This window comes from Salvia miltiorrhiza, chromosome 4 (assembly GCF_028751815.1).
Source record: "Salvia miltiorrhiza cultivar Shanhuang (shh) chromosome 4, IMPLAD_Smil_shh, whole genome shotgun sequence".
Lineage (NCBI taxonomy): Eukaryota > Viridiplantae > Streptophyta > Magnoliopsida > Lamiales > Lamiaceae > Salvia > Salvia miltiorrhiza.
The window spans coordinates 42,197,689-42,223,928 of NC_080390.1; the positions used below are offsets into that span (position 1 = coordinate 42,197,689).

General features: G+C 37.5%; 5 protein-coding genes across 10 annotated transcripts; 2 read left to right on the forward strand and 3 right to left on the reverse strand.

Moving 5' to 3' along the window:
- Window positions 1-248: 248 nt before the first annotated feature.
- LOC131021783 (uncharacterized) lies at window positions 249-4,845 on the forward strand. 2 transcript variants are annotated; one of them, XM_057951070.1, is made up of 6 exons: window positions 249-388; window positions 1,576-2,412; window positions 2,494-3,834; window positions 3,906-4,013; window positions 4,089-4,292; window positions 4,375-4,845. In XM_057951070.1, the coding sequence occupies exons 1-6, from the start codon at window positions 371-373 to the stop codon at window positions 4,828-4,830; spliced, it is 2,964 nt and encodes a 987-aa protein (XP_057807053.1). In that variant the 5' UTR covers window positions 249-370; the 3' UTR covers window positions 4,831-4,845. The 2 variants fall into 2 exon arrangements, with proteins under 2 accessions (XP_057807053.1, XP_057807054.1); XM_057951071.1 differs by having other exon boundaries at window positions 4,101-4,292.
- Window positions 4,846-4,969: 124 nt separating this feature from the next.
- On the reverse strand, window positions 4,970-7,403 carry LOC131023460 (uncharacterized). Its single transcript, XM_057953001.1, has 3 exons — window positions 7,337-7,403; window positions 5,405-7,253; window positions 4,970-5,306 (listed from the first exon to the last, which is right to left on the reverse strand). Exons 1-3 carry the CDS (start codon window positions 7,401-7,403, stop codon window positions 4,970-4,972), a joined length of 2,253 nt encoding a protein of 750 aa, XP_057808984.1.
- A 3,172-nt stretch (window positions 7,404-10,575) lies between these two features.
- On the reverse strand, window positions 10,576-14,303 carry LOC131021784 (protein FAR1-RELATED SEQUENCE 6-like). Of its 5 annotated transcripts, none has more exons than XM_057951077.1 (3): window positions 14,067-14,303; window positions 12,637-12,760; window positions 10,576-12,549 (listed from the first exon to the last, which is right to left on the reverse strand). In XM_057951077.1, exons 2-3 carry the CDS (start codon window positions 12,746-12,748, stop codon window positions 10,739-10,741), a joined length of 1,923 nt encoding a protein of 640 aa, XP_057807060.1. In that variant the 5' UTR covers window positions 12,749-12,760; window positions 14,067-14,303; the 3' UTR covers window positions 10,576-10,738. The 5 variants fall into 5 exon arrangements, with proteins under 5 accessions (XP_057807060.1, XP_057807057.1, XP_057807056.1 ...); XM_057951074.1 differs by having other exon boundaries at window positions 12,637-12,798; XM_057951073.1 differs by having other exon boundaries at window positions 10,576-12,760.
- Window positions 14,304-18,437: 4,134 nt separating this feature from the next.
- Window positions 18,438-21,298, forward strand: LOC131021786 (short-chain dehydrogenase RED1-like). Its single transcript, XM_057951079.1, is given in 4 exon segments — window positions 18,438-18,829; window positions 20,586-20,745; window positions 20,810-21,017; window positions 21,019-21,298. Coding segments are annotated over 4 exon segments (834 nt in total). The 5' UTR covers window positions 18,438-18,492; the 3' UTR covers window positions 21,148-21,298.
- LOC131021785 (uncharacterized) lies at window positions 21,152-24,993 on the reverse strand. Its single transcript, XM_057951078.1, is given in 9 exon segments — window positions 21,152-22,068; window positions 22,165-22,200; window positions 22,293-22,361; window positions 22,363-22,436; window positions 22,531-22,687; window positions 22,787-22,885; window positions 22,887-22,943; window positions 23,167-23,414; window positions 24,367-24,993. Coding segments are annotated over 9 exon segments (1,146 nt in total). The 5' UTR covers window positions 24,443-24,993; the 3' UTR covers window positions 21,152-21,738.
- Window positions 24,994-26,240: the final 1,247 nt, after the last annotated feature.

Sequence of the window (26,240 nt, forward strand, 5' to 3'; positions counted from 1 at the left end):
TCTTGAATGTTGATATATAGTACTATATAACACTATATATATCGTGTAAATCAATTGATATCTTTAAATTTAAAATATACTCAATATCCGTCCCAAATAAATGCATGCTTGTTACCCAAAAAAATCATGCATGTTACCGATACATAAAGGTAAAAATATCTTTCTTCAAAATTTGATTCCCTTTTGATAGACATAAAGCCGATACAATCGGCTTCTTCACTTTTACCTACTTACTTTACTTTAAAATACTAGGGTTTTTTACTCCACCACACACCTCTATCGGCTTCTTCACTTTTACCCACCGAGAGAGAGAGTTCAAAAGATTGAAGCACAGAGAGTTCAAAAGATTGAAGCACACTCGGACTCATCCATGGCATCTTCTTCACAGGTATTTATTTTTAATTTTCATGAAATTGAATAGAATAATGTATGCTAAAACACGATCGGTCCGGCCGGTGAAGTGGCCGGATAAATCGATCCGGCCGAGAACATTATTTAAATGAAACATACGGCCGGATCGATTTATCCGGCCACTTCACCAGCCGGACCGATCGTGTTTTAGCATAAATTATTCCATTTTAATTAGTTGTATGTTTATATTAATCAGTTAGTAATTTACTGAATTTAATTTAATTATATTTGGTTAAGTAATTATTATTGCGAGTTTTGCTGGGTATTACTGAATTTGTTTCAATCTGAAATATTTGTTTAAGTAATTATAATTGCATTGTGTATGTGGGCTTTGTGCAATTTGATAAATTAAAGTATTTTATGCCGATAGAACAACTACCCGTCCGGCACTATGCCCGGAATAATGAGTCCGGCCGGGACAGTTTCAATCTGAAATGTACCCGGCCGGATTCATTTTACCGGACACTTCGCCGGCCGGATAGTTGTTATTTAGGTATAAAATACTCTTTTCCATGTATCTGTATGTTTACGTTAATTATTACTATTTTACTGAATTTAATTTAATTATAATTGTTGAATTATTAATTAATGAAACTGTTATTTTTTGGTATTAATTAAATTGCCGTTTTTTAATATTTTACTGAATTTAATTAAATTGCTTGGTATTAATTGCAGTTTAATATTTTACTGAATTTTTACTGAATTTAATATTAAATTGCTGAATTACTAATTTTACTGAATTTAATATTAAATTGCTGAATTTTACTGAATTTAATTGCAGTTTAATATTACTGAATTTTTACTGAATTTAATATTAAATTGCTGAATTACTAATTTTACTGAATTTAATATTAAATTGCTGAATTTTACTGAATTTAATTGCAGTTTAATATTACTGAATTTACTGAATTACTATTTTAATATTTTACTGAATTTGACTATTTTTCTCGAATTTTAGTATTTTACTGAATTATTGAATTTTAATATTTTGCGGAATTTAATTGCAGTTTAATATTACTGAATTTTACTGAATTTAGTATTAAATTGCAGTTTAATTAAATTGGTTGGTATTGATTAAATTGTAGTTATTTAATTATGCCTATTTGTATTATTTTTTAATTTTTTTACTGAATTTAATATGGTATTCATTTTGTAAATGAATAGGCGAATGTCCCATATCTTCGTCGCGGCACTATAGACCAGACGGAGGTTGCTATCAGCACCTACTATAGGGATTCACATTTTCCGGAGCTGGTTGAAACTTTAAATGTGGTCGGCGAACAGTGCAATTCAGATTTATTGGGAAGATTTAGAGCATCATGTTTTGGGCATTTCACTGATTGGAGGCCCGGCGCGAAGAGCAATAAAGCATTACACCAGATTGTATCGAGGCAGATTGTGTCAGAAGAAAATGAGATGTGCTTCTTTCTGTGCGGAGCACGAGTCAGATTTTCCCCTGCGGACTACGCATTAGTGACTGGGCTCAATTTCGGGGGATCGAGGTTCGATGCGACATTACAGCACGACTGCAGTCGCGTGGAGGCATACCGACGATTCTGCGGTGCGCGAAGCATGACCATACAGTCGCTCATCAAACGCGTGTGCGATTTGGATCGTCTAGTGGATGATGAGGATGGGAGCCTGTACCTTCGTGCTGTCCTCGTGTGTGTGGCTCACACCCTTGTTCTTGGGTTGGATGCGCGGGTACAGCCGTGGCTTTGGGTGTTGGTGGATGATCTGGCTGCATTTGATAGATTCCCCTGGGGCGCGTATTCGTATAAGATGTTATGCCATTATACGAGAGAGACAGGAAAGGGCGAGAAGTATCACTTCTACGGTCCTTCGTGGGCTTTATATGTCTGGGCATTGGAGCGCGTCCCGGGCTTCGGACACATGGTCGCAGCATCTAGCGGTGATCCGACAGCGCACCCTCGGTTTTTGAGATGGACTTTCAGGGGTAAGCCGAAGCTTCACGGTCTGCGCGATCTATTCGAGGGACAGGTAATCAGTTATTTAAGATTATCCTCCACACCGTTACTGGTTTTACTTATGTTCTAATATATTATCTTTGTTGCTTTCTAGGGTGGTGTCATGCCCCTGGACCCCGATGCTGACGATCTGTCGAGTCACTACTTCATATCAGCGCTGACACCGGGCGAACTCTCGGTGAGCTTCAGGCCCCCCGACAACCCATTAGCTCGGGGTGTCCAATTTCCACAGGGCACCGGAGCCCGTGTTGTGGAGGAGCGCGGGGACGAGGAGGATGTACCTAGACAGCCTCGTACGACTCGCAGTCACAGTGTCCGGGGCCCTGTGAGGGATGCTCGACAGCACGAGCCGGCTCGTCATTCAGTAGATCCGGGCTCGCGCCCTGTGAGGGATGCTCGACCCCACGAGCCGGCTCGTCATTCAGTAGATCCGGGCTCGCGCCCTGTGAGGGATGCTCGACCCCACGAGCCGGCTCGTCATTCAGTAGATCCGGGCAAGCGCCCAGCGCCGCATACTTCTTCATCGTCGAGCGGATCTCGGACTGTTTCCAGTCCCAGCGAGGGTGAGGTGGATCGTAAGTGGGTGAAGAAGACGATCCGTCAGGAGATTAAGAAGGCCTTCGGCAAATTCGTGGAGAAACTGAAGAGCAAGGGTAAAAAGGATAGGTGCAAGAAGAGCAAACATTTCCGAGTGCCCGACTCCCCTGATGATGATGACCAGCGACGGTCCCCTGATCCTCCACAGCCACGGTCTCCTCCACAGCCACGGTCTCCTCCACCCAGTGCTTCAGGGCCCGACGCTTCAGGGCCAAGCGTTTCACGTTCCTGCGACGACGACCCCCGCGGTGAGGAACCACGCCATCCAGAGACCCAGGATTACGACGAGCAGTGGCGGGCCATGAATCAGTCTGTTCAGGGCGACTACACACCTGCGGAGCAGACTTTTGACTGGTCGACCCAGGTCTACCCTCATTGGTCTTCCCCATTCCTGAAGCCGCAGTATAGAACAGAGACCCCGATATTCTTTGCTGAACCGCTCACTTCTATCGCACCACATGAGTGGGGACAGTCCAGTTCGGCAGGACAGGCTCAGACGGAGGAGCCTGAGCCACAGGCAGAGCAGCCACAGGTACTGCTGCTGCAGCACCTAGAGCCTGAGCCACAGGCAGAGCAGCCGCCAGCAGAGCAGCCGCCAGCAGAGCTCCCGCGTCGCAGTCAGAGGGTGAGGCGTCCGTCTAACTATCAGCGATCGCCTTGGGTTAATAGCCAAATGCCACGTCCAGTGACACAAGTCTGCAGTGACCATTATGAGAAGTGGATGGCTAGGTGTCGAGAGGGTAGGGGTCGTGAGATTTATGTCAAGGCAAGTGGTGGTTTGCGGGAGTACGACGACTTCGCGCGGGTGGATAATGTCAGCCAGGAATTCACAACTGGGGTAAATAATCTATTGATTTTAACATTGTTAAATTACTTTCTACTAACTTATTGATTTTAACTTTGTTGCAGGATATTGACTTGTATTTCTTAAGCTTGAGAAATAGACTTCGAGCTTCAGCAGATTTACTGGATGACGTAGATATGAATAACACAATCATATTAGACACGGATTGGTTTGTAAGTAAACTTTCATTATTTGTATGTTTTCATTGGTGCGAATATAAATTATTAATTACTTCTATTGATCTGTAGATATACCTCAAGGGCGAGTGGGACGCTCTATTGGAGAAGTGGGCAGCCAGTGAGTTTACTCCAGAGGAGTATCATATATTGACGCATGGAGCAATAGCTGATGGTTGGCAGCCCCGGATAGACTGGCTCTGCCAAATACGTGGAAAAGCCGTTAAGGGCCAAGAACTTCCTCCTGGTCATATAGGATGGATGGATGCCACACAGGTAATCAGTTAAACAATTATTTGTCATTAGTCATTTGTGCTTTATATGTTGTTTCTTATCAATTCATTGTGGTTTGTCATAGGTTCTCATGCCAGTCATAATTGGCCACCATTTTGTCCTATGTCGGATCCGGTTAGGAGAATTGGTTTGCGAGGTCTATGACCCAGTATTCCACAAGCTATCACCTCGACAGCAGGATGGTCGAGTTGGTGAACTACTGCCTTTACTGAGATTGTTGCCAATTGTCCTTCAGTTGGCGAGGTGGCTAGACGACACATCCATTGATTCGACAGTGGCAAAGGAGAAGTACCCACTTATGACGGCGGTGTTTGCTCCAGCGGAGGTTCAGTTTCACCAGCAGGACTCTGTCAGCTGCGGGCCTTTCGTCTGCATGTATGCAGAACGACTGATATCTGGCTCTCCATCCATTGAGTGGGGTAACCACAACGTGGCGGCATACAGGGCCAAGGTTGCTAGATCTATATTTTCGTTGTGTGAAACTAGGACACATCGTATCAGTAGACTTGGTTTTGCATAGTTTTGTATATTGTTACATTAATGTGTGCTTCTATTTGGTTATTCAACGAGCATTATTTCCTGTAAATCATTCCAGCTTATCGAATAATAAGATAATTTAATCAATATCATTAACTGTTACAGCACACAAATACATCCCACTACTCCCTGGGCTCAGTCGCCCTGCCAGCGCACGTTCTCTTGCTGTGTCCTTCTTCATGGCAGATGCTGCACTTCTTTGGTTTACGACGCCTGATACTAGAAGACTCATCGGCTTGTGTGCTGGTGCCTTCACCACCACCTCGATGTCTACCTTCTTTTGGGCGCCCCGCTTGACCTTTTACAATCAGAGGTAATACAACCTGCTCAGCGATGTGCTCGGGAACTAACCACTGGCGTCTCGGCGGGAGATTATTAACTTCGCGAGAGTAAGTATCGATAAGAAAGTCATTCGTGTAGTACGAGTCTACATACTCCGCGATCGTATCACCGGCTTCACTATAAAAACAAACAAACTCGACAAGTAATCAATATAACGAACATTAGAACATATTTACATTTCAATGAACCCGACAGTAATCATTTCATGATCGTACCTTATTGCAGCGATTGAATGAGAACAGGGCAGTTGGTCTAGCTGAAATACTCGACATTCGCATTTTTTCTTCTCTAGATCCACCTTGAAGCTTCTGTCAGCAGTTTGCACCTTATACTTCATGCCACTCAACCTTTGTGCAGTGTATCGACGACTTTTTTGGACTTCAATAGCTACCCTTTTACCAGCCTCAACAGTCAAGCCTTGCTCGATTTGTTGTGCAGCCCTTAGTCGCTCGCTGAACCATTTCTCAATAACAATTCTGATTGCCTCTAACATCGAGCATATAGGAAGTCTTCTTGCCCACAACAATCTGGAATTAAAAGCTTCAGCAGCATTTGATGTCATAAAACTGTAGCGTCGCACAGGCATAGGACACATCGAACGAGCCCACTTCTCCGGCCCAATCCCCATTAGTTTATCGTACGCGGCTCTCTTCATAACCTTCAGGGCGTTCATAGCCCTATTGAAGTCGGACTTCTCGTACGCAAATGCAGCTTGTCGATACACCTCGACCACTGCCTTACCGTAATGCTTCAGGTTATTTTGCAAATGGTAGTAGCATAGGCCGTGGGTTGCATTTGGTAACTCATTTCTGATAGCATTGGCAATGGAGATATGCTGATCAGAGACAATCAAAAGTGGATCGGCTTGGCCATAAACACGTCGAATGCGTGACATGAAATAACTCCACGATTCATCGTTTTCTTTCGGGCCAACACCATACGCGAGTGGGAACAAACTCTCGTTGCCGTCCTTCGTCACTGCAACAAACAAAATACCCCTATTCTTGCCCTTCAAGTGTGTGCCATCGACGACAATCACTGGCCGTAAGCTGAACATGAAAGGGGTAGCCGAAGCTGCAAGAGCAACAAATAAGTGTTTGAATCGGCCATCATCGTCAACTTCCCACTCCACCCTCGAACCGGGATTGGATTGTCTCAACATGTATAAGTACTTGGGCAGCATCTCGAAGGACTGATCATGTCGACCATAAACCATCTCAGTGGCTCGATTACGGGCTCGCAATGCAACATCGTACTTGATCTGTACGCCAAACTCACGTCGCAGCTCCAGCTGGATGGCCTTCGGCTTCAAGATCTCGCAATCGTCGTGTATCTTCTGTGCTAAATATGCTGCGACGACTTTTGCGGGGGCCTTTATTCGCGCTACGCGCCCTAGCTCACCGTCGCATGAGTGCTCATTGGTGAACTTATACACTCCCCAAATGACTCCATCTTGTGACGATGCATGGAGCTTGAAGGGGCACGTATCTGAATGCTTGCATTTGACATAGACTCGTCTGCTGTCTGATTTGCTGACAGAAAATTCCTTGCCCTGCTTCATGTTCCACAGACCGATTGCAACGATCAGATCATCTTTGCTATTGAAATACATATTCTTTGACAACTCCCGAGGCAATAGCTGATAATCTTCAATATCCACAACTGCCGCTGCGGCGTCCAACGGGATAACCGGAACTAACCAATTAGTTAGTTCATCTGCTCCAGGAACCTGTTCGTCATCATCCTCGTCGATCTGCAAATTCTGCCAACCTGCATATTCAATCCCCGCCCTTCTCACGTTCTCTGGCTCCGACAAGTCTTCAGAGGCGCTTGTATCAGTCTCGGCTTCAGACGATGGAACATAATCTTCATCTACATTACCAGCATCCTCCACGAACTGAGGCTCGTACGTATATTGATCATCAGCTGGACCCCAACAACGATCAGTTATTAGGCGATCGTACTGGTACGGATTTGGCTCATCCCATGAAGGCCAACCCGTTGACTGATCATTACCCCAAGTGACCGACGGTTCAACACTTTGTTGCGCCGGTGAATCTCCGGCTGATAGGTCTAAATAAGCATATCTTTGGATTGCTTCCAATCCGTCCCCACTTTCGAATGTTGCACTGGATTCACCTCCATACCCGGAAGATTGAGGGAGATCGAACGAAGGAACATACACTCCTCCACTGTAATCGTCTTCAACAACATAAATCTCAGGAAAATGTGGCTGCGACGCCAGCAACTGAAGCAAATCATTGTCATCGGCAATAATATTTTTACTGTATACCCTGCCATTTAATCTCTTCGTCAAATAATACAAGCTGTAATTAGTGCTCAATGAATTCTCCATCATCAGGTAATTTATCATGTACACCGTACTGGCCATTGTGTCTCCGAAAATATGCAAATTCTTAGAAGAGCCGCCGATGTACTCATAACCATTGAAGGCACCTCCATAATTAACCACAAAGTATCTCCCATATTCATTCATCTACAGAAAAAATAATAAATAAATAAATATATGATGTAAATGGAATACAATGTTAAAATACAACATATAACATGTTAATACACTCGAAAACCATCTATCCGCCCGGGGAAGTAGCCGAGGAAATGTGTCCGGCCGTGTATTACATGATATATAATTACACACGGCCGGACACATTATCAAGGACACTTGTCCGGGCGGATACATAATTTTCGAGCATAATAACATGAGTTATGTAGCAATATATATGTATAGAACTAAAATGCAACTAATAATTACTAATTAATACTTTAAAACATGATAGAATTTGCTCTAATTCACATGTATTTCCTTCAAACGTGGCTTTAAATCATAGTATGCTATAATATGCTAATAATTCACATAAGCATATAGGATCAAACAAAACATTGAAAATAAACAATAACCAACTTAAATTACATTTCAAACGTAAAATGACATACCTTTAAACGTTCGGATGAGAGAATTCACAAATAATAGCTTCACCACTTGGAAAATATTAGAATTTCTAATGAGTTTGAGTGTTTTTTCACTTTGAGTGTTCGGATGAGAGGATGAGAGAATGAGAGAATTCACTCATATATAAACAACAAAGCTTCCTTCATTTCACGTGATTTTCTTTCAAATTAGAGTGTTTGACATGAATACTTTACTGACAAAGCTATTTCACATCATATTTGTCGTTTATCATCAATTTAAAAAAAAAAAAAAATTATGTCCCTTAATTGAAGGCTAATTAATCGATGGAATATAAATACAAAAAATTAACACAATCCATATTAGCACTCAAAACACACATAGGAACCAAAAAAACATCTATCCGACCGGAACATATATGTGTCCGCCCGGTGAAACCTTGTGTCCGGTCGGACACTTGTTTTTCCCGGTCGGACGCTTGTTTTTTTTTTTCCAATGTGTGTTTTGAGTGCTAATATCGATTGTGTTAATTTTTAGTATTTATTTTCCATTGATTAATTAGCCTACGATTTACTTGTAAAACCTTCGATTTTAATTCAAAAATAAATAAATATTAACTTCTCTGTCAGTATTTCACATGTTCCAACACATATTTGACCGATTTCAATGTTTAAATTGATGAATTGATGTTTTTCTTACACTTTAACAACTTTTGTCATAGATGTGTAAGAACTTTTGCGGAAAACAATGCACATCCATCACATTCAAAGGGCATTTTCGGTTCTTCACTTATTTAGGGCATGTAGTGCTTGGTATAGTAAGAGAGGGCATTTTTCAAATTATTGATAAGAGAAAGGGCACTTTAAATTTCGCCTCATAATTTATTAGTTTTAAATTTATTTTTTATAATTTTTACATCAAATTAAAGATATCATCATTATCTTTAATTTAACATCCATATTGAATATTTTTTTATAAATTAAAGTTGATGATTTTAAAAGAGAATCAAAACTATAAGAAGAAAAATAAAGAGAGAGAAATTTTGGTGGGAAAAAGTTTACGTTAGACTCCTCTTTTATATTATATATAGATTTACAACTTGATAATTTTATATTAACGAGCCATTTTATACTCCAAGAGTTGCCGAAAGGCGGGTGGGTTGCGCTGCCGAGTGTAATAAAACAATTAATGCTGCATGTTGCATGTTGCTTTTGTAACACAAGTTATTATATATTTTCCAAACTTAACTTTAATCTTATAATACAATAAGTTGCATGTTCCTGCACGTCCAAATTATATTAATTAAAAAGTCAGCAATAGCACCCTGTTTGTGACTCTGATTTAAAACAAATTAATTAGTTTTTCGTTGTTACAGTTGGATAAAATTCGTCCATGGAAAACAATTCAAGATTTAATAATAACTTCATCCTTCCTTAACTTGACAGCACATGATGAGGGTGGGTCCCATATACTAATTTTTAAATGCTTCATAGAGAAAGGGACACTTCTAATTGCGCCACTCGCAGAATGAAGCCAAATGACCTTCGGATACCATTAATATAATACACACAGACACATGGTCACATATATATATATATATATATATATATGTTAATGATTTTTACACATACAAAAATGTTTCTTTCATGAAAAAAGTATTTTTATCACAAAATGCATTATTAAATATAGAAAATATGATTTTTACTACAGCACGAGAGAGATGTTTCTACCTTAAGGCCTAAGGGCATATTCGTTTTTATCCCTATAAATATAGAAGTAATATAATGAGGTGTAAATTTATTATTTAAAGTTGAAAGCATATTTTTTTTATCTTATTTCTTTTAGTGATAATATATTTATCTCACACTTTATATTATAAAAAAATTAACCAAAAGATAAAAGGTGGTATAAGATTATTAACAATCTCCTCTAAGTATAAAATTATACATTTTTTAAAGGAAATATATTGCTCGAAATTTTATACGACTTGATCAAATTTTTATTACGTTAAAACAAATAAAATATAAGATGATAAATGAAACTTATTCCTTCCTCATATCTCACGGCAAACGCAGTCTAACATTGGCAAAAATGGCTAGACACGAGCATAACCAGTTACTGCATAGTTTCTAAGGTAAAATTCAGGATAAGCAAAAGGAATTGGAGAGAGAGAGAGAAAATAATACTGATTAATACTCAAATACAATATTCCCCCAATCTACTATAACTAGTAGTTCTGAAAATGAATTCTGATATTTTCTACATTTTACACAATTAGATTTTCAAATATCAAACAGCAGGACTACATTTGCTTCAGTTTTTATACAACTACCAAAAAATCCTATTCTGAACTTTTTCACTCATACAGATAACAAATATATTTTTCGAAAACCTTTTTCTTGACTAGCATATCACATCAAAACTAAACTAACCACAATTGCTCCATAACAAAAAACATAATCAACACCAACTAATCCAATGCTTCGCCAAAATTCATATTATACACAGTAAGAATCCCTCCTCTAATTTGATGACAGCTGAAAGGAAAGAAAAATTATGTTGCAGAAATTGGCTAGACAATACATACATGACTATGAATAGGTAGGGGTCTGGATATCACTCAATGATGGCTAGACACTTTACCTTCAATGCTATGAACTCTATCAAGCGACTCTTCAAGTGCTCGCAGCGCAATCTTGTAATGGTCGAGGGAGATCACTCCTTCCTCCACAACTTGCAATGCACTTCTATAGAGCTGGTTGAACCATTGCACCCGCTCACTGCTATCAGAGCTCTCAGCCCCACGGTCATGAAGGTAAAACCGTTTATAATCCTTTTTCCATCTCAACAAGATGTATTTCGAGGGGATCTCCTCTACTCCGTTGAAATTCAACACACACAGTGCATGACGGCATAGATAACCATAGAAGTTGAAGCAGCTGCAGATGCAACGAACTTCAGATGCACCTCGGTTGTAAAGAACTTCAAAATCTTTGATCTCTCTCCTATTTCCTTCATGCAGAACCCTTTCTTTGACTGAGAAGATTGTGATCGGTCCCTCAACATGTATCTGTGTCGTACTGAAACAAGAATACATCTCCTCCACCTCCAACTGGAATCTTTTGAATATCGCTCTAGTATATACCTTGGACAGCTGCAGTTCAAAGGAACATCGTGTTTTCAGTTCAGGACTTGAGTTTCTTGACTCGGTGTCTGCAATCACTTCTTCCTTGTGTTTTTTCTGCAATGCTAGTTCATACTTGTCGAGAAATTCTTTTAGTGGAGTCTGCTTGTGCAAGTACTTATCAAAAAAGGCATTCAGCGTTTCACCAACCTGTGCAGCAGCCATTCCCACGAAGAAGGTGTCTTTTAGGTAAACAGGAGCCCATTGTGCTCGATCCTCATATAATGATCTAAGCCACTCATTATCCGAAACTCCAAAATGCTGAATCATAAATCCCCATGCTGATTCAAAATCATATGGCTTTAAAGCCTCATAAACTCCTTTCAGAAATGCCTTCCTTACAGCATCATAGCTACGCAATCCTCCCAGTTTCTCCGGAACTTTTCTCATGATGTGTGACAAGCAAAACCGGTGTTGAGACATCGGAAACACATCAGCAACAGCACTCTGCAAAACCTTGCACCTGTCAGTAATGATGGTTTGTGGGGAAGGTCCAGATGTACAAATAAGCCATGCTTTCAATAGCCAAGTATATGACTGAATTGTCTCACTTGCAAGCAGGCCACAACCAAGTAAAATAGACTGACCATGGTGATTCATGCCAACAAACGAAACAAGAGGAACCTCATATTTGTTGGACAAACAAGTTGTGTCAAAGAAAATCACATCACCAAAGTAAACATTTGCAGCCCTAGACCTAGCATCTGCCCAGAAGACATTCCTCATACCCCCTTCATCATTTAAATCCACCAAGTAAAAGAAATTCGGGTTTGTCAACTGTACACGACAAAGGTAATTATACATTGCTTGTGTGTCGCCTTTTCTTAAGTTCAATTTATTGGTCTGATCAGAGGGAGTTTTAGCCAGCTTCTGGTTGAAGTTGGAGTTCCCATCACTACCTGCATCTATTACAAGAGCACGATAGAGTTTGATGGGTTGTATTTCAGTGTCGGGGTTCGACAGAAACTTTCTCTTGGTTCCACTACCAACCTTCTTATTAGACTTGTGAATTTTCGCTCCTAATAGATGGTTGTGCTCAAGAGTAACTTCAAGTACTCGCCACCTTTTAGAATCGACCAACCTCATCCTCATCATAGCAGGACAACCAGTTCTTGTTTCCTTCCGCAGGTGGTTCACATCCTTTACTCTTTTGAACCCCTGGCTACTGCAGCATAAGACAGCACCATACTTCTCTCTGCTATTTCTTTTAAACCACGAGTTTTTCACTCTCACGTTAAATCCTGCCTCTGTGGCATAACAATTATAATAGTTGTAAGCATCGTCATAGGACTCAAACTCCATTCCCATGGCAGGAGCAACAAATTCCTTTCTACCTTCACAAGTATTGTCCTCAAGAATGCCATTTTGACCATTGGTTAGCAGAGTAGCACAGCTTACTTCTTCTGTGGTTCTCTCAGTATGAAGGGACATTTCTTCCACACTCATCAGAAATTATCTCTGAACATAAGTACACAGAAAAGGTACAACATAGCTAACTGCCAGAAAGAATTATGATCATTATTGAAATAAAATGAAATCTTAACCATTTCTTATTTTCAATTGTTCGAAACAGCAACATGAGCTTGTATTCTTGATTAAAAAATAAAAAATCAAAGTAGATCATAGATAAGAAGCAAAGCAGAGAAAATCAAGTCAACAATGTGATATTTGTCTTGCAGCCGACACACATATTAACATAGACACATTTGCCTCATAAGTTCCAAACTGAATTTAAAGATATGAACCATAATACATAATATGATCATCTCTTCCGACAATTACCCCCCACCGAACACACTGAAATATAAATCTATGTTTTCTTAATGTTTAAGACATAGGAAACCATTCAATAGGCAAAAGTGTGAATATGGTCCCGATGTAGACATAATCATGTCTACAACTACAGAAATAACCTTACTTTTTGCAATGCATTCCCTTCATTATTCACACACAGTAAATGCCCCTTTAGTTATTTCTCTATTCTCCAACAAGCTATTCAACCACTCTAAAATTATGAACTTCTTAGCACAAAGCCACAAAACAAGTGTATATATACTCACCCAATGTCGTAAACGCTATTGTGATATGATAACCATTATATTTACAGAACGCCAGATATAGTTAGTTAACAACCAAGTTAGAAGAAACTCAAAGATTCCAAGTGAAGGAAATCCAGGGAGCATCTATAAGAAAAGGGCTTGGTATCAGAAAAGAGAATGACCCATCAAATTACAGACAGAAAAAGTGAAACAAACATAAAATGTGAAACTTAGAAATTCTAAAATTGGTTCAAATCAAGAAACTGTAAAATTGACCCAGTGATTAAACCCTTCAAGTAATTTGCATCAAGAAGAAACTTCTATCACTAACTCAGCAGTTTTAGTTCCTAAAACCTCAATGGTCAATAATCAACGCAGATTATCAGTTAAATAGTCAATCTTTGGCATTGCGGAAAGAAATATTCACATACCATGAAAAATATTTGCATATATCTTCAAATTGATCATAGAACAATTATTCACAATCTGAATTTAACGTTTCAAAAGAGGTTTTTTTTTTGTGGGGGGGGGGGGGGGGGGGGGGGGAATTCACAGTAGTACCTAATTTCAAGGTATATACAATGACAGATTCCTGTTGCACACAACAAAAGAAACCAAGAGGCAAAAGATAATTATGCATAAAAGGGGATTGGTGATTACAGCATTGAAAATTGAGAACTGAATATTGAAAAAACTGCAGCAGAGAAATTGGAGTGAGGGACTACCGCAGGTAGGGTCTGGAAAATTGCGGGAAAATGCGGAAGCGAAACAGAAGATGAATTAGCGAGGGTCCGAACCCTTCCTCCTTTAATTAAGATTAAAATAAAAAACCGTAATGAATCCAAAAAAAAAGAAGCAGAGTTTTGTTACTCAAAGAATTGAGCTAATTAGCGGTGAAGATGATCTAAGAGAATGAATCAGAGGGGCTGCCCTCTTTGGGATTTTGGGCTGCAACTCAGTTATTGTGTTTATTGCTGTTCTAGTATTTTTGTTATTTTTTTTTATTTTTTTTAGATCTAAAAAAATAAGAATAAAAACAAAAAATTTAAATTAAATTAATTTAATTATAATTATAATTAATTGTCAGAATTATTGATTGATTATTATGTGGCTGTTCTGTTTTCTTTCTTTTTTTCTACAATTTTTTTTAAATCATGTTATTTTGTTTAGAAAATTATATGTGTAATATGCATTTTTTTTATAAAAAAATGTGTAATGTGCATTTTAAAATGAAATGAAGATCATGATACGAACTTTAATTAAATACACGATAGGGTATACATATAGATAGCCAAAAATATAAGGGATTATGGCCAAAAAATGCACAAACTTTAAAAAAAGTTGCAATTTTTACTTGAACTTTCAATTAAGCCTCAAAATACATGAATTTATATTTTTATTGTAATTTTCACCTAAATTTGACTTTCAACGAAATTAAAGCTTAATTGACAGTCATGTCTATAAATTTATAACAAAAATAGCTACTATTATATTCCATATTATGTTGTGTGACATAAAATCACTCTCTTTTTTAGTCTTGTTTTACTTTTTTTTCCGTTGATTTTTTTTAAAAAGATTTTAACCAGATTCGAATGAGGTGTGCTGTCATGCTGTGTGTCACTGCCTTCAATGCTAGTCAGCACCAGAGAACACCCCAAAATGGGGGTTGTGAAATTCATATAAGGAAGTTATATTTCAACGTGGAAAATTTCTCCAAGTTAATTAGGAGAAGTACGATATTTAATTTTTCTATTAGGGTGCGTTCTCTTTGGTTGTAAATTTATTATGGAAAAATGAATGATAAATAAAATTTAACCCTTTAAATCCTTTCTTTCTTTATCCACATTTCCTACTTGACCCTTACCCATTCTTCATTTACACTACAAAGGAGGGATAATATTATCACATCATTTTTGGAGGAATAATATTATCCCTCTTTTGAAGTGTAAATGAGGAATGAGTAGGGGTCAAGTAGAAAATGTGGGAAAAGAAAGATAATATTATCACATGTTTGATTATTGTTCATGTGAACAAATGTGCATATTATTGTGTTGGTAGTGGCATCATTGTTTATGTGAACAAATATGCATATAATTTTGTTGGTAGTGTAATCATTGTTCATGTGAACAATGATAAATATTATTGTGTTGGTACTGTAATCATTGTTCGTGTGAACAATGTTGAATATTTTTTTACCCAATTATGAAAGACAAGATTTTCTATGTTATGTGCGTGGACATTCGCAAGGGAAAGATATATGTCTTGGACAACACCGTAAATCATTCAAATGCGTATATAGCCTCAATAAAAAAGTGAAATTAATTAGTTAGAATATATATGTGTGTGTGTGCGCGCGCAATCTCATTAAAAAAAGTGAAATTAATTACGAATTTTTTGTAGAAATTGATTATTAGTATCTCATTAGTTAGAAATTAATTATTAGTATCTCATTTTAAAGTGATACCAATTTTATTTTTTTTCTGTCAATGAGACGTGCATGGCAAATCCACTAATTATTCAGTAATAATCCAGATTGATTCTAGTGCATTAATACATGTTAAATTTTACTATCTCATTTTAATATAATTTTGTTTATGTAATCTTGAATATCTTATATTTTTGCATTTCATGCTTTGCTATATAATTTATATCTTTAATATCTATGTATATTTTATACATTATACATTAGATCATTAGGAATACTAAAATACAAATGATAATTTTATTTTTACGCCTTTAACCTGATTAGCCCGATGGGCTAGCCCGAAACCCGAAAGTTTAGGGTTAGGGTTGAAGATTTACAACCCGAAAAAATCTCCAACCCGATTAGCCCGCACCCGACTAATCCAGAACCCGATAGGGCTAGCCCGAAAACTCGATGGGCTGGCCCGATTGACATCCCTAGTATTAGCTACATAAACTGACCTGATATTTTAGGAGCACTAGGTTATGAAAAAAATCCTTTACAAAATAAAGTTGGAGATTTTTGTTGTCAACTAAAGATGACACGTAATCATCTTTCATGCTCACGTGGCTGTATAACTTTAATATTATTAAAATACAAAATAATAATTAATAGTAGCATTTCGAGAAAAAAATCACCAATAATATTTTCAAAATAAAATGTTTTTAATACCTCAATTTCAATACATAAAATTACTAGATCATTTAACTTTTTAAATTCATATTGCAGTGCAACTCAAATATAATTTTATCAAATTCAATTTTAGAAAACTTCTTTATGCTAAAGTTACAATAGCCAGTATAATTAACAAGATCGTATATGCAATACAAAATCTCTGTCTAATAAAAAAATGCATAATATGGGACAACATGAATTTTAAGAAATCTTAGAGTATCCACAGTGAGGGTACCTGATAGCTAACCTGATAGAGGGGGGACCACATTGGGTTAAGGAGGCTGCAGTGGGATGACATGATAGCTGACCTGATTTTTTTAGTTTTGATTTTTATATTTTTCATTTAAATTTAATTGCACAAATTTAAATAACACAATTTACTTAAAATTAAACTTCATTAATTTTAAAATCCTAAAAATTATATATTTGTTGATGTAATTTTATAGATTTGTAATGCATTTTTTAGGGAGTGTGCTTTTCGTATATACAGGCTTCAGCATGAACGATCAACGGACATAATCTGTTGAATGTGCATGAAGAACGAAGTTTCAAGAAGTCCTTGACATGCTAGAGTGGAAATTAAGTATAGTGAGCTGAAGGATGATGGTTGTTAATTATATACATCGAAGCCTTACCAGATTAATGTCACGTAAATCCTGAAGTTAAAGTATTTAAAGTGGAGTCAACATGCAATACACCGCAAAAAAAGACAGATACATGAAGGCGTATCTCGCAATATCATCTGACCTGTGCAGACAAGTAAAATCTTTTCAGAGAAGTTGGAGTTCATAAGTGTACGATATTGCAAAACACCGAAAGCAACATTTCATGGGTCGAACGAGAAGATTTTTTATGACACATAATCAAATTTTGAATTTGTTCTCTTCAACAGAATTATTCATATTCGAAACTATAAATACCACGCCACTCCCACTAGAATACCTGCATGTTAGGGTGCATATTCAAATTCTCAAGTTATTTAAGCCCTAATTTTTTGTGCTAAAAAAAACAACGTTTTTCGAAAAAGGAAATTCTCCAAGTATCAGTGATTTCTTTAAGGTTTAGATTAACGATATCTATTTCTAGAGATTTCGAAAATACATTTCCTTAGGTTCTAAGTGATTTTTGCTGTAAATCTAAAGCCTAATATCGAGTAAACTAAATTTTATAAACTGTTTTTCATTGTAACATATTGCTCATTAGTTGAAATCCAACAGATCAAACATACACCCATATGTAAGTTAGGTGTTGTTGTTAAAAGTTGTAAGCAGATAAGCTACAAGTTCGTAGTTTGAAAGCTGACGTTGTAATCAAACACGACCGCTTAATATGTAGATCAACATAATATACTTTACTGATCAAACTGACTTGCAACTTTAAAAATAAAGTGGATTTACCTATAACACATGCACACAGATGTAGTCACGTAGAAAAATTACTCCATCCGTCCACCATTTCATGTCCTACTTTCTTTTTTGGTCCGTTCATCAATTCATGTCCTACTCATTTTTAGTAATTATTTATACATTTTTTAATTAGTGGATCCCAATAATTAATATATTTTTTCTCCACTCAACTAATAAACAAAACATTTTGTGGGTCTTTCTCTCCACTCAACTAATAAACAATACATTTTTTCTTAAAATCCGTATTTTCTCCCTTAAATAATGAATTAGTGGACGGAGGGTCGTACCACGTTAAAATCTTATAAACCTCATAATATATGAATATATAGCATAATGGAAATTTAAAATAGTTATTTGAAAGTGACAAACATGCCATGAAATTGTATCAACACTAAGATTTCTGGTTCAACAAAAAAAAAAGGTTTCACGGTTTAAAAATTAAAACAAAAAGGTTTTGCTATGGTAATTTTTATTTTTATTTTTTTGAGGTTTTAGTATGTTCTGGACAGAGTCATAGTCGCATTTAAGGTCTTTACTATAAATAGATGTAGTCGGTAATAGTGATACAGAAGAAGAAACAATCAGTAGGTTGATGCGTGGAAGTCAATGGGCATTTACGAGAAGCAGGTAGTGCTGATAAGCGGCTGCTCCGCCGGAGGCATAGGCCACGCGCTAGCCCTCGAATTCGCCGCCCGGGGCTGCCTCGTGGTGGCGACGGCGCGTTCACTCTCCTCCATCTCCGATTTGCAGGACGATTCCAGGTTCTTCCTCCAAGAGCTCGACGTCTCCTCCGACGACAGCGTGCGCCACGCGCTCTCCACAGTCCTCGAGAACTTCGGCCGTATCGATATCGTTGTCAACAATGCTGGAGTCCAGTGCGTCGGCCCCGTCGCCGAGGTCCCGCTCTCCATGATCCAACACACCTTCAACACTAATGTTTTTGGTAAAATCACTCCTTTCTATTCTACTGTTTCTGGTTGATTTTCGCTGTTTTATTTTATGGGGAAGTGTTGTAGATCTATGCTATATTGGGTAATTTATGCTGCATTTGTTTGCATATAACGATATAAATTAACAGGATTGATTAATTATCTATCTGATAGAAATTAAATGGAGTTGGATTGTAGATCAGATTCCATCATATACATATTTGGAGTTGGGTTTGGCTGTTATTTGTCACGGGACGACCAAATGATTGTGGTTTTGGTAATTAGAAACTTGCTTTTGATGTTCTACTTTCCTAAGAATTTGTAGTTTGGGAAGAATTGCGGCTGGATAGCATATGCCACGGGAAGAGGAAACTTGAAGCTCAGTAAGGCTTTCATAGTATTTAGGGTTAGGCAACCGTGAACCCCTAAAGCGGCTAGCTGATCCCCACCATTTAAGACTTCCTTTCCCTATAAATTTTATTTTTATGTTAAATGTTTTTTTAAATTAAAATTTGATATTACAATAACTTAAAAAATGCAATAACTAAAATTAAATTAAAATTTGTAATGAAGAATTAGAATTAAAACTATTTGAAAGCTACATTAAGTCGATTTCGTAATGAATTTCATATCGAAAAAGTATATGCTTCTTTATAATGTATAGTGCACTATATAGAAAAAAAAAACTACATTAAGTTATATTGAATCAAAACATTGAAAAGTGTAAGTTTTTCTACTATGTATAGTAAACTATAAATAGTAAAGTTACATTTAACTAAAATTAAAATTAAAATCTTAAATTTTAAACGATTTTTATAAAAAAAAATCAATTTTATATAAACAGTAATTTTTTTATTAGTGTGTGTATCACACGCACTCTCTCTCTCATCTCGTGCACCGAGTGTGCAATTGCGAGTCCTGAGCCCCACTGCGGATGCTCTAAGAGCTGCGATTCGCACCACCCGAGCTTGTATGAGTCGGCCGCGCGCCCCCGCTCCGTGAGCCTCGGTGCAGATGCTTTAGTAGTTTATTTTCGTGTAGTCAGCCGTGTAGTTGTGTGACATTGGGATAACTGATTGATTTTGCTCTAAGTTCGTAATGATTCAATATGCTTACTCTGGAATTAATGACAGATTCTTGGTGTTAATGTGAACGTCACTTTACATTCTACTTGAACGAGAGGGAGGTAACCGTATCTCGCAATCGTGTCATGTAAAAGTTGAGTTTGTGTGCTTCGTATTTTGGCAAAAGAATTGATGTATCCAGAATAATAACATTGGGCAGATCTTTATTGCAAAAAAAAAAAAAAAAAACATTGGGCAGATCTATGTCTCATTGATTAGGGGAACTAAGAGTTTGTTGTACAATAAGTAGGTAACCATCTTGTTCTCATTTATCATTTCCTTTTCTAGGCTTCTTTCTTACTTGCCTACTCTTTGCATTACCAAAGTGGATTGCATCCTTTCAAAGTTTGACTATTTGTGGTATTCTTACCTCCAAAATAAAACTCTAATCTTAACTGCATCATTCATCTCTTGCTTTCATTCTAGCTACTTGGCATATTGCTACATTGAAATTTGTATAACCTAATAAATCCATCATTTGTGTGCCCTGTTTTCCATATGGTTGTTGCAAGAAATGCTGTCACCTCTACTAACCCATTTTTTTCACTTTTCTAATATTAACATAGAACTAATCTCCATGATGCATTAGTATCTTAATTCCTTTTTTGTTAGTAGAGAAATTGAGTTTGCGTTTTGGTATTGATAGGATCGTTGAGGTTGATTCAAGCCACAATTCCTCACATGGCATCTCGTAAGAAGGGCAAGATTGTAAATATTGGAAGCGTGTCAGTGTTGGCCCCCCTACCATGGGCAGGCGTTTACACTGCGTCAAAATCTGCTCTACATTCCCTATCCGATAATCTAAGGTATGTGGAGAATGTGGGTTTGAATGCTCTAGTTTTATATCCGTCTCACAACACCAAAATGCAGATTGGAGGTGCGACCCTTTGGGATCGACGTGATCACAGTTGTGCCCGGGGCTATTAAGTCCAACCTAGGAGACTCTGCTTTATCCATCTACAATCGAATGCCCGAGTGGAAACTGTACAAGCCATTTGAAGAAGCGATTCGAGCTAGAGCAGTCTTCTCACAGACACCCAAATCTACTCCTGCACAAGACTTTGCAAAGAAGACAGTCAATCGCCGTGCTGAAAGACAAGCCGCGCGCTTGGCTCAGCTTTGGCCATCAATCCACACTTATGGCAATATTGTACTATGTGCCCCTTTTTGTTAGAGATTTTCTCTTTAGAAAGAAGTTCAACTGCTGATATGTTTGTGGGGATGTTTTAAACACCTTTCATTTCGAGCAATCTTCCCGCTTCGTCCACGACACAATGCCTAAATAGCACTAGACTATGGGTCAGCTCTCTAAAAAGTATTCTTGTCCCAAGCAAAATAATATGCTGCTATTGATGTCTACTCAATCACACAACAAAATTTCAAGTTTACAGGAAGCCTGTTGACTAAAAATGTCAGCCCCATCACTGCAATCGGTAAGGGTGTGAAAAATATACCACTCCGGGTGCCTGAATAGGAGGAGCAAGAGGGCGAAAACTTGCAGGCGGAGGCGGTTGCTGTTGAGATATCGGCATAGGTTGCTGCTGAGGTAGCGTTGATGGCTGATGCCCCATTGGCAGCATTTGCACCATGTACGATGGAGGGGCTGGTGGAGGAGGCCCAGGCTGCATAGGACTAAGACCGCCATAATCATACGACCCAGGCTGCATATACTGTATAGGAGGCTGGTTAGGTACCGAATGATACAGAGCTTGTGAGTTGGAAACTTGCATCGAGGGCTGAGCCATGACGGCCTTGATAAGGGATTTTGTGAAGGGTTTATCTGTGCGGTCATGTAAGCTTTAGGATCTGAAACAGACAGGTTTTCCTGATTTTGACATGGAATTGCTCTGTGATGATGAGAAAGAAGTCGTTGTGGTTGATGACGACGTCAGCCCAGCACCTTTAGCTGCTTCGGCAGCAAATGTGGAGAGAACTGATGTCATAATATATTGGGAGGATGTTGAGGCTGCAAGCCTATCTGCAACTTCAGCTGCAATAGCAGCAGCAGATTTTTTTGATGTTTGCTCCGAGTTTGCATTGTCGTCTGTTGATGGTTTCAACTCAAATACACGGCCTTCATGCAATTGTTTTCGCATGCTTGTGGCTTCTTCTACTTGTGCCTGTGCAACCTGAAATTTGTTTCGAGGAATAGGTATGAGAACAACGTTTTAAAATTTATTCTTGAAATACAATTTCGTGAACAGGAAATAGTCACAACTGGATACCTGTATCTGTGTCCGAACATTCTCCAGTTCAGATTCCTGAAACACAGGAAGATTGCGTATCAACGATTCAGTATGAAAGTTGATAAATAGTGATATGCAATCATTCAGGGAGTTGACCGACTGACTACCTGCTCGTGAAGCGCATCCCTCAACTGAGCAACGAGTGCAACTCTATTGTTTTCAACCTCTTTAAGCTTTTTCAATGCATTGTTTCAATATACTCTCTTCCTCCTCCAACTCTTTGGCTAAGGTCTTACGTGATGGATCTTTTGCTGAAAAAAGTAGCAAATCCTAGAATAAATACTATAAGGCATCAATAACATACTGCAGCACAAACAACAACGCTTCATTTAACAGTCATCCTACCTTTTGTTAACGCCACATCAACATCTTTCTCCATCTTTTTCACACGATGAACTGCAGACTTGCATTTACTCAATTCTTCGTCTTCATTGTTGTGTTCGCTGAGCACCAAGTGAAAAGCTGAAACAATTTTCTCTGCTGTACCACCAATGCTCAGTTTCTGGTTTCATTAAAAGATGTTTTAGGAATATAATCTAGCAAAGCAGATAACATACAAGAAAAGATTAAGAGCCACACAAAAACAAATGGTAAATCCTACCGTCTTTATAGAACGAGAGTCCTTTTTAACTATTCTGACAGAGCGAGACCGTTTCTTCCTGAGCTCCAAAGGTGGAGGCAGTTCTTCTCCAAGCATTGCAGTCTCTAAGGCTTTTAGCTTGGGAGCCAAAAACTCTTCTTTCTTCCCAAATCCCAACCTAAAGGGCACATTATAGTCAAGCATCTTGGCCATTCACAAACCAAATTGAATATCTAATGTTCACATTTGAAAATCACAAGACTAAACAACTAAGACATCTACAGAGCAATATATGAAATGATAACCCCCGACTGAATAATCAACTTTTTCGCTTAGAGTTGAGGAAAGGAAAGAAAGAGAGGTAGTGTTCTTCTATTATTCACGACAGTAAAAAAACTCACCAATCTAGCCACCACATTCTTTCCACGATCATCACCTTTACTCTCTACCTCCTTGAGTGCTGAAGGTAAAACTTTCCAGAACTCGGTAACGAATTCATTTCCTTTACGCTTGCTGTTTTGTAGGATATCATTTGCAAGGTATAAAAGAGGTACTTTCTGGGCCATATCTGAACTGCGAAATTGTTTGTCCCATGTTGCAACCACTAGCTCTGCTTTGCTACGGTGAAATATACACCAATGCGACAAAGCTATATCCAAAGTCAAGGTAAAACCAGAGCACGTAGTTGCAAATGTAAGCAGAGTGCGCCAGAAAATTATTTCCTTACAAGTAGACCTCTAAAGCATGTTTATGAACTGTAAGCATAAACTGTATCAATTTTTAAACTTATGCATTTCCATTCTCCAGATGAAGCATATGGGAGATGAAAAATGGAGGCTCATTCAATTAAATGCCACGTGGAAGATTTGCTTACATAGAAACAAAAATTACAAAATATTCACAAAATTGTAGTAATATACTAAGACAATATTTGTCAATATAAAGGATGAAGGTTAGATATGTCTGCCATGCTTAACTAATTCAACAAAGAGCATCTACAAGAACTTGAAATGTCCATCGGTTGGTAACATTACAAAGAGTATACTTCACAACATTAGGAAAACAAAAACAAAAAAGAGTAGGAAAAAAGCTAAGATATCGTTCTAACTTAATTGTGACTAAAAAATGCCAACTCGGTAGAAATTTATCAATTTCAGACAAAACGAAATAGGATATCATTTAATTTATTGACAAGTCTGGGTGTAATAACTTCAGAAACAAAATATATTTAGCAATCTTGTCAAGATCAAATCAACAAAAACAAAATCCTAATTCCAGGTAAGCATGGACCATCAAAGTAAACGGGACTAGAAAAGATCAACTGCAAGGGGGGTGACTTCACAATGAATTTCTCTAAGCCTATACAACAAAACTGGAGCACCAAACCCCACTGTAGGAATACATGAAATGCAAAATACATAGTTCGATTACACCATTTACTAGGAAGGAATCACAAAAGGTTAGCAGCATACATGAAGTAAGGGCATCTCCCAATCCACTGATTAAACACAGAATAAATCAAGTAGTTGCAAATCACACTGAACTTGCTAGCAATACAAGGAAACAGAAAGATTTGTTGATAAATAAGCTGAGGAGGATACTTTCGATGCATTGTTGAGTGCTATTGAGCTTTGAAAGCTTGTCAGCAAGTATCTGCTCACTGAACACACTATTCATCCCACAACCGCCACCACTTTCAACTCCACCCAACAGCCGTAATTTATATAGATAGAAGCGGCAAAATCCGTAATTAAATTGAATTCAAGAGTAAAACCCTAACTTATGTATGAAGAAGAAGTGGCAAAAAATTTTATCTAACCAAAAGGGTCTGCGCAAAAACAAAGACCAGATCAACAAATTAGCTGATTTGCATTGCAATAAAATCAAAACAAAGAGAAAGGGGGCGAGTTATTCCGAAGCAAAGCAACAAATTGAGAAGGTGGGCGGAAAGAAAATTTAAAAAACAGGTAGTTTCGACAAAGTAGATAGAATTGAAACAAATTGTGATTTCAGCTATGTTGCAAACCCTAATAACAGTTATCTTGTTGGTAGGATTTTGGAAGCGGGATTGATGGGGAGGGATTCATACAGAAAGAAACGCAAACAAATAAGGAATTGGATTTGGCTTTTTTTGGTAACAAAAAATTGAGCTTGGTCTATTGTGTTGTGTGTGAAGAAGATTCTGTGAAATTTAGAGATGTAAGCGCAATTCTTTCCATGGGTATGTCACGTGCACCTGTGCTTTATAGTTATATTATATAGGTGCCCAAGCTGTCCTAAGTAATTTGTATGTTTGTTAACTTCAATATATAAATTTATTTATAATAAATAGTATTAATTATAAGTTCTTTCTCCATTGATACGACATTGTAAATAATATATGGAGTACATTTTTTCCACTCACAATATATTCAATTAATATTTTTAAAAATAATATATTCAACTAACATTCTTAAAATACATGTGCGCACCTCTTAGATCAAAGGGAGTATATGATTTGCATCCTACAATTATTGTTTTTTTTTTTTATATAAACTACATAAATACATAAGAAAATTTTAAAGAACGAAGGATTCAAACCAAGGACCTCAGGTGTTGGGCATTAACCTCCTACCATTAGGCCAATATATACCCACACAATTATTTTCTTTTTATGCTTGAGGATGAGGAGCAGTTCTCTAAATCTTACTTCTTCCGTTTCACTATAAGTGATTCAAAATTTTTCAGCATAAAAATTAAAGATATAGTGTAAATTAATTAAAAGTAGTAGGACCTCCATTTTTTCAGGATTAAATATATATTTTTTTAACATTTACAAGGAGATGGCCCAAAATAAAATAAAGGTCATTTTTAATAAGATGGAACAAGTATTCCTTAGCGACTATCATTCTAAATATTAGTAGTTATAAAAATGTGGTAAAGCAGTGGATAAATTCTACGATAATGGAAGGCGAACACTAGCAACAAGTTTCCTATCGACAACACCACAAGTGGGGTGTCAACAAAGAGCTTCCGACAAGATACAAATACAATTAGCTCAAATGATAAATGTTATCAGAAGTTTAAAATATCACAAAATTTTAATTTATCTTAATAAATAAGGGATTAGCCTTGACGCTTAAAAATCAAAAAATAATTTTACTGTTTGTATCTATGTAGTTAATCCTAAGAAATAAAATCACCCTTTCTTCCATTCCTTGCTACAGCATATCTCTAAGGGCATGTTTGTTTGGCACGGATTCTGTCCTGAGAAAGTAATCTGATTCCAAAATATTAAATTCCTGTGTTTGGTTAAATTTTTGTCAGATAGAGAATGTAATCAGAATCCTGAAAACAAGGAAAGTAGTACAACTTTCCAGGATTTTTATTCCTAGCTTTTCTTAGGTATTCTTTTCCTCATTCTCAGGATTCTTACTTACATATATATCCAATATTATTTTTTTATAAAATGAAAATTATTATTATTATTATTATT

What these genes read in the sequence shown, in the direction of transcription:
- LOC131023460 (XM_057953001.1), bottom strand. Translation starts at nt 7,403, where the DNA reads ATGTTGTTGAAGACGATTACAGTGGAGGAGTGTATGTTCCTTCGTTCG. An exon ending in GATCTCCCTCAATCTTCCGG is followed by an intron (nt 7,254 to 7,336) that starts GTATGGAGGTGA and finishes TAGACCTATCAG; the next exon opens with CCGGAGATTCACCGGCGCAA. An exon ending in CATTCAATCGCTGCAATAAG is followed by an intron (nt 5,307 to 5,404) that starts GTACGATCATGA and finishes TTGTTTTTATAG; the next exon opens with TGAAGCCGGTGATACGATCG.
- LOC131021783 (XM_057951070.1), top strand. An exon ending in GCGATCTATTCGAGGGACAG is followed by an intron (nt 2,413 to 2,493) that starts GTAATCAGTTAT and finishes GTTGCTTTCTAG; the next exon opens with GGTGGTGTCATGCCCCTGGA. An exon ending in TATTAGACACGGATTGGTTT is followed by an intron (nt 4,014 to 4,088) that starts GTAAGTAAACTT and finishes ATTGATCTGTAG; the next exon opens with ATATACCTCAAGGGCGAGTG.
- LOC131021784 (XM_057951073.1), bottom strand. Translation starts at nt 12,748, where the DNA reads ATGAGTGTGGAAGAAATGTCCCTTCATACTGAGAGAACCACAGAAGAA.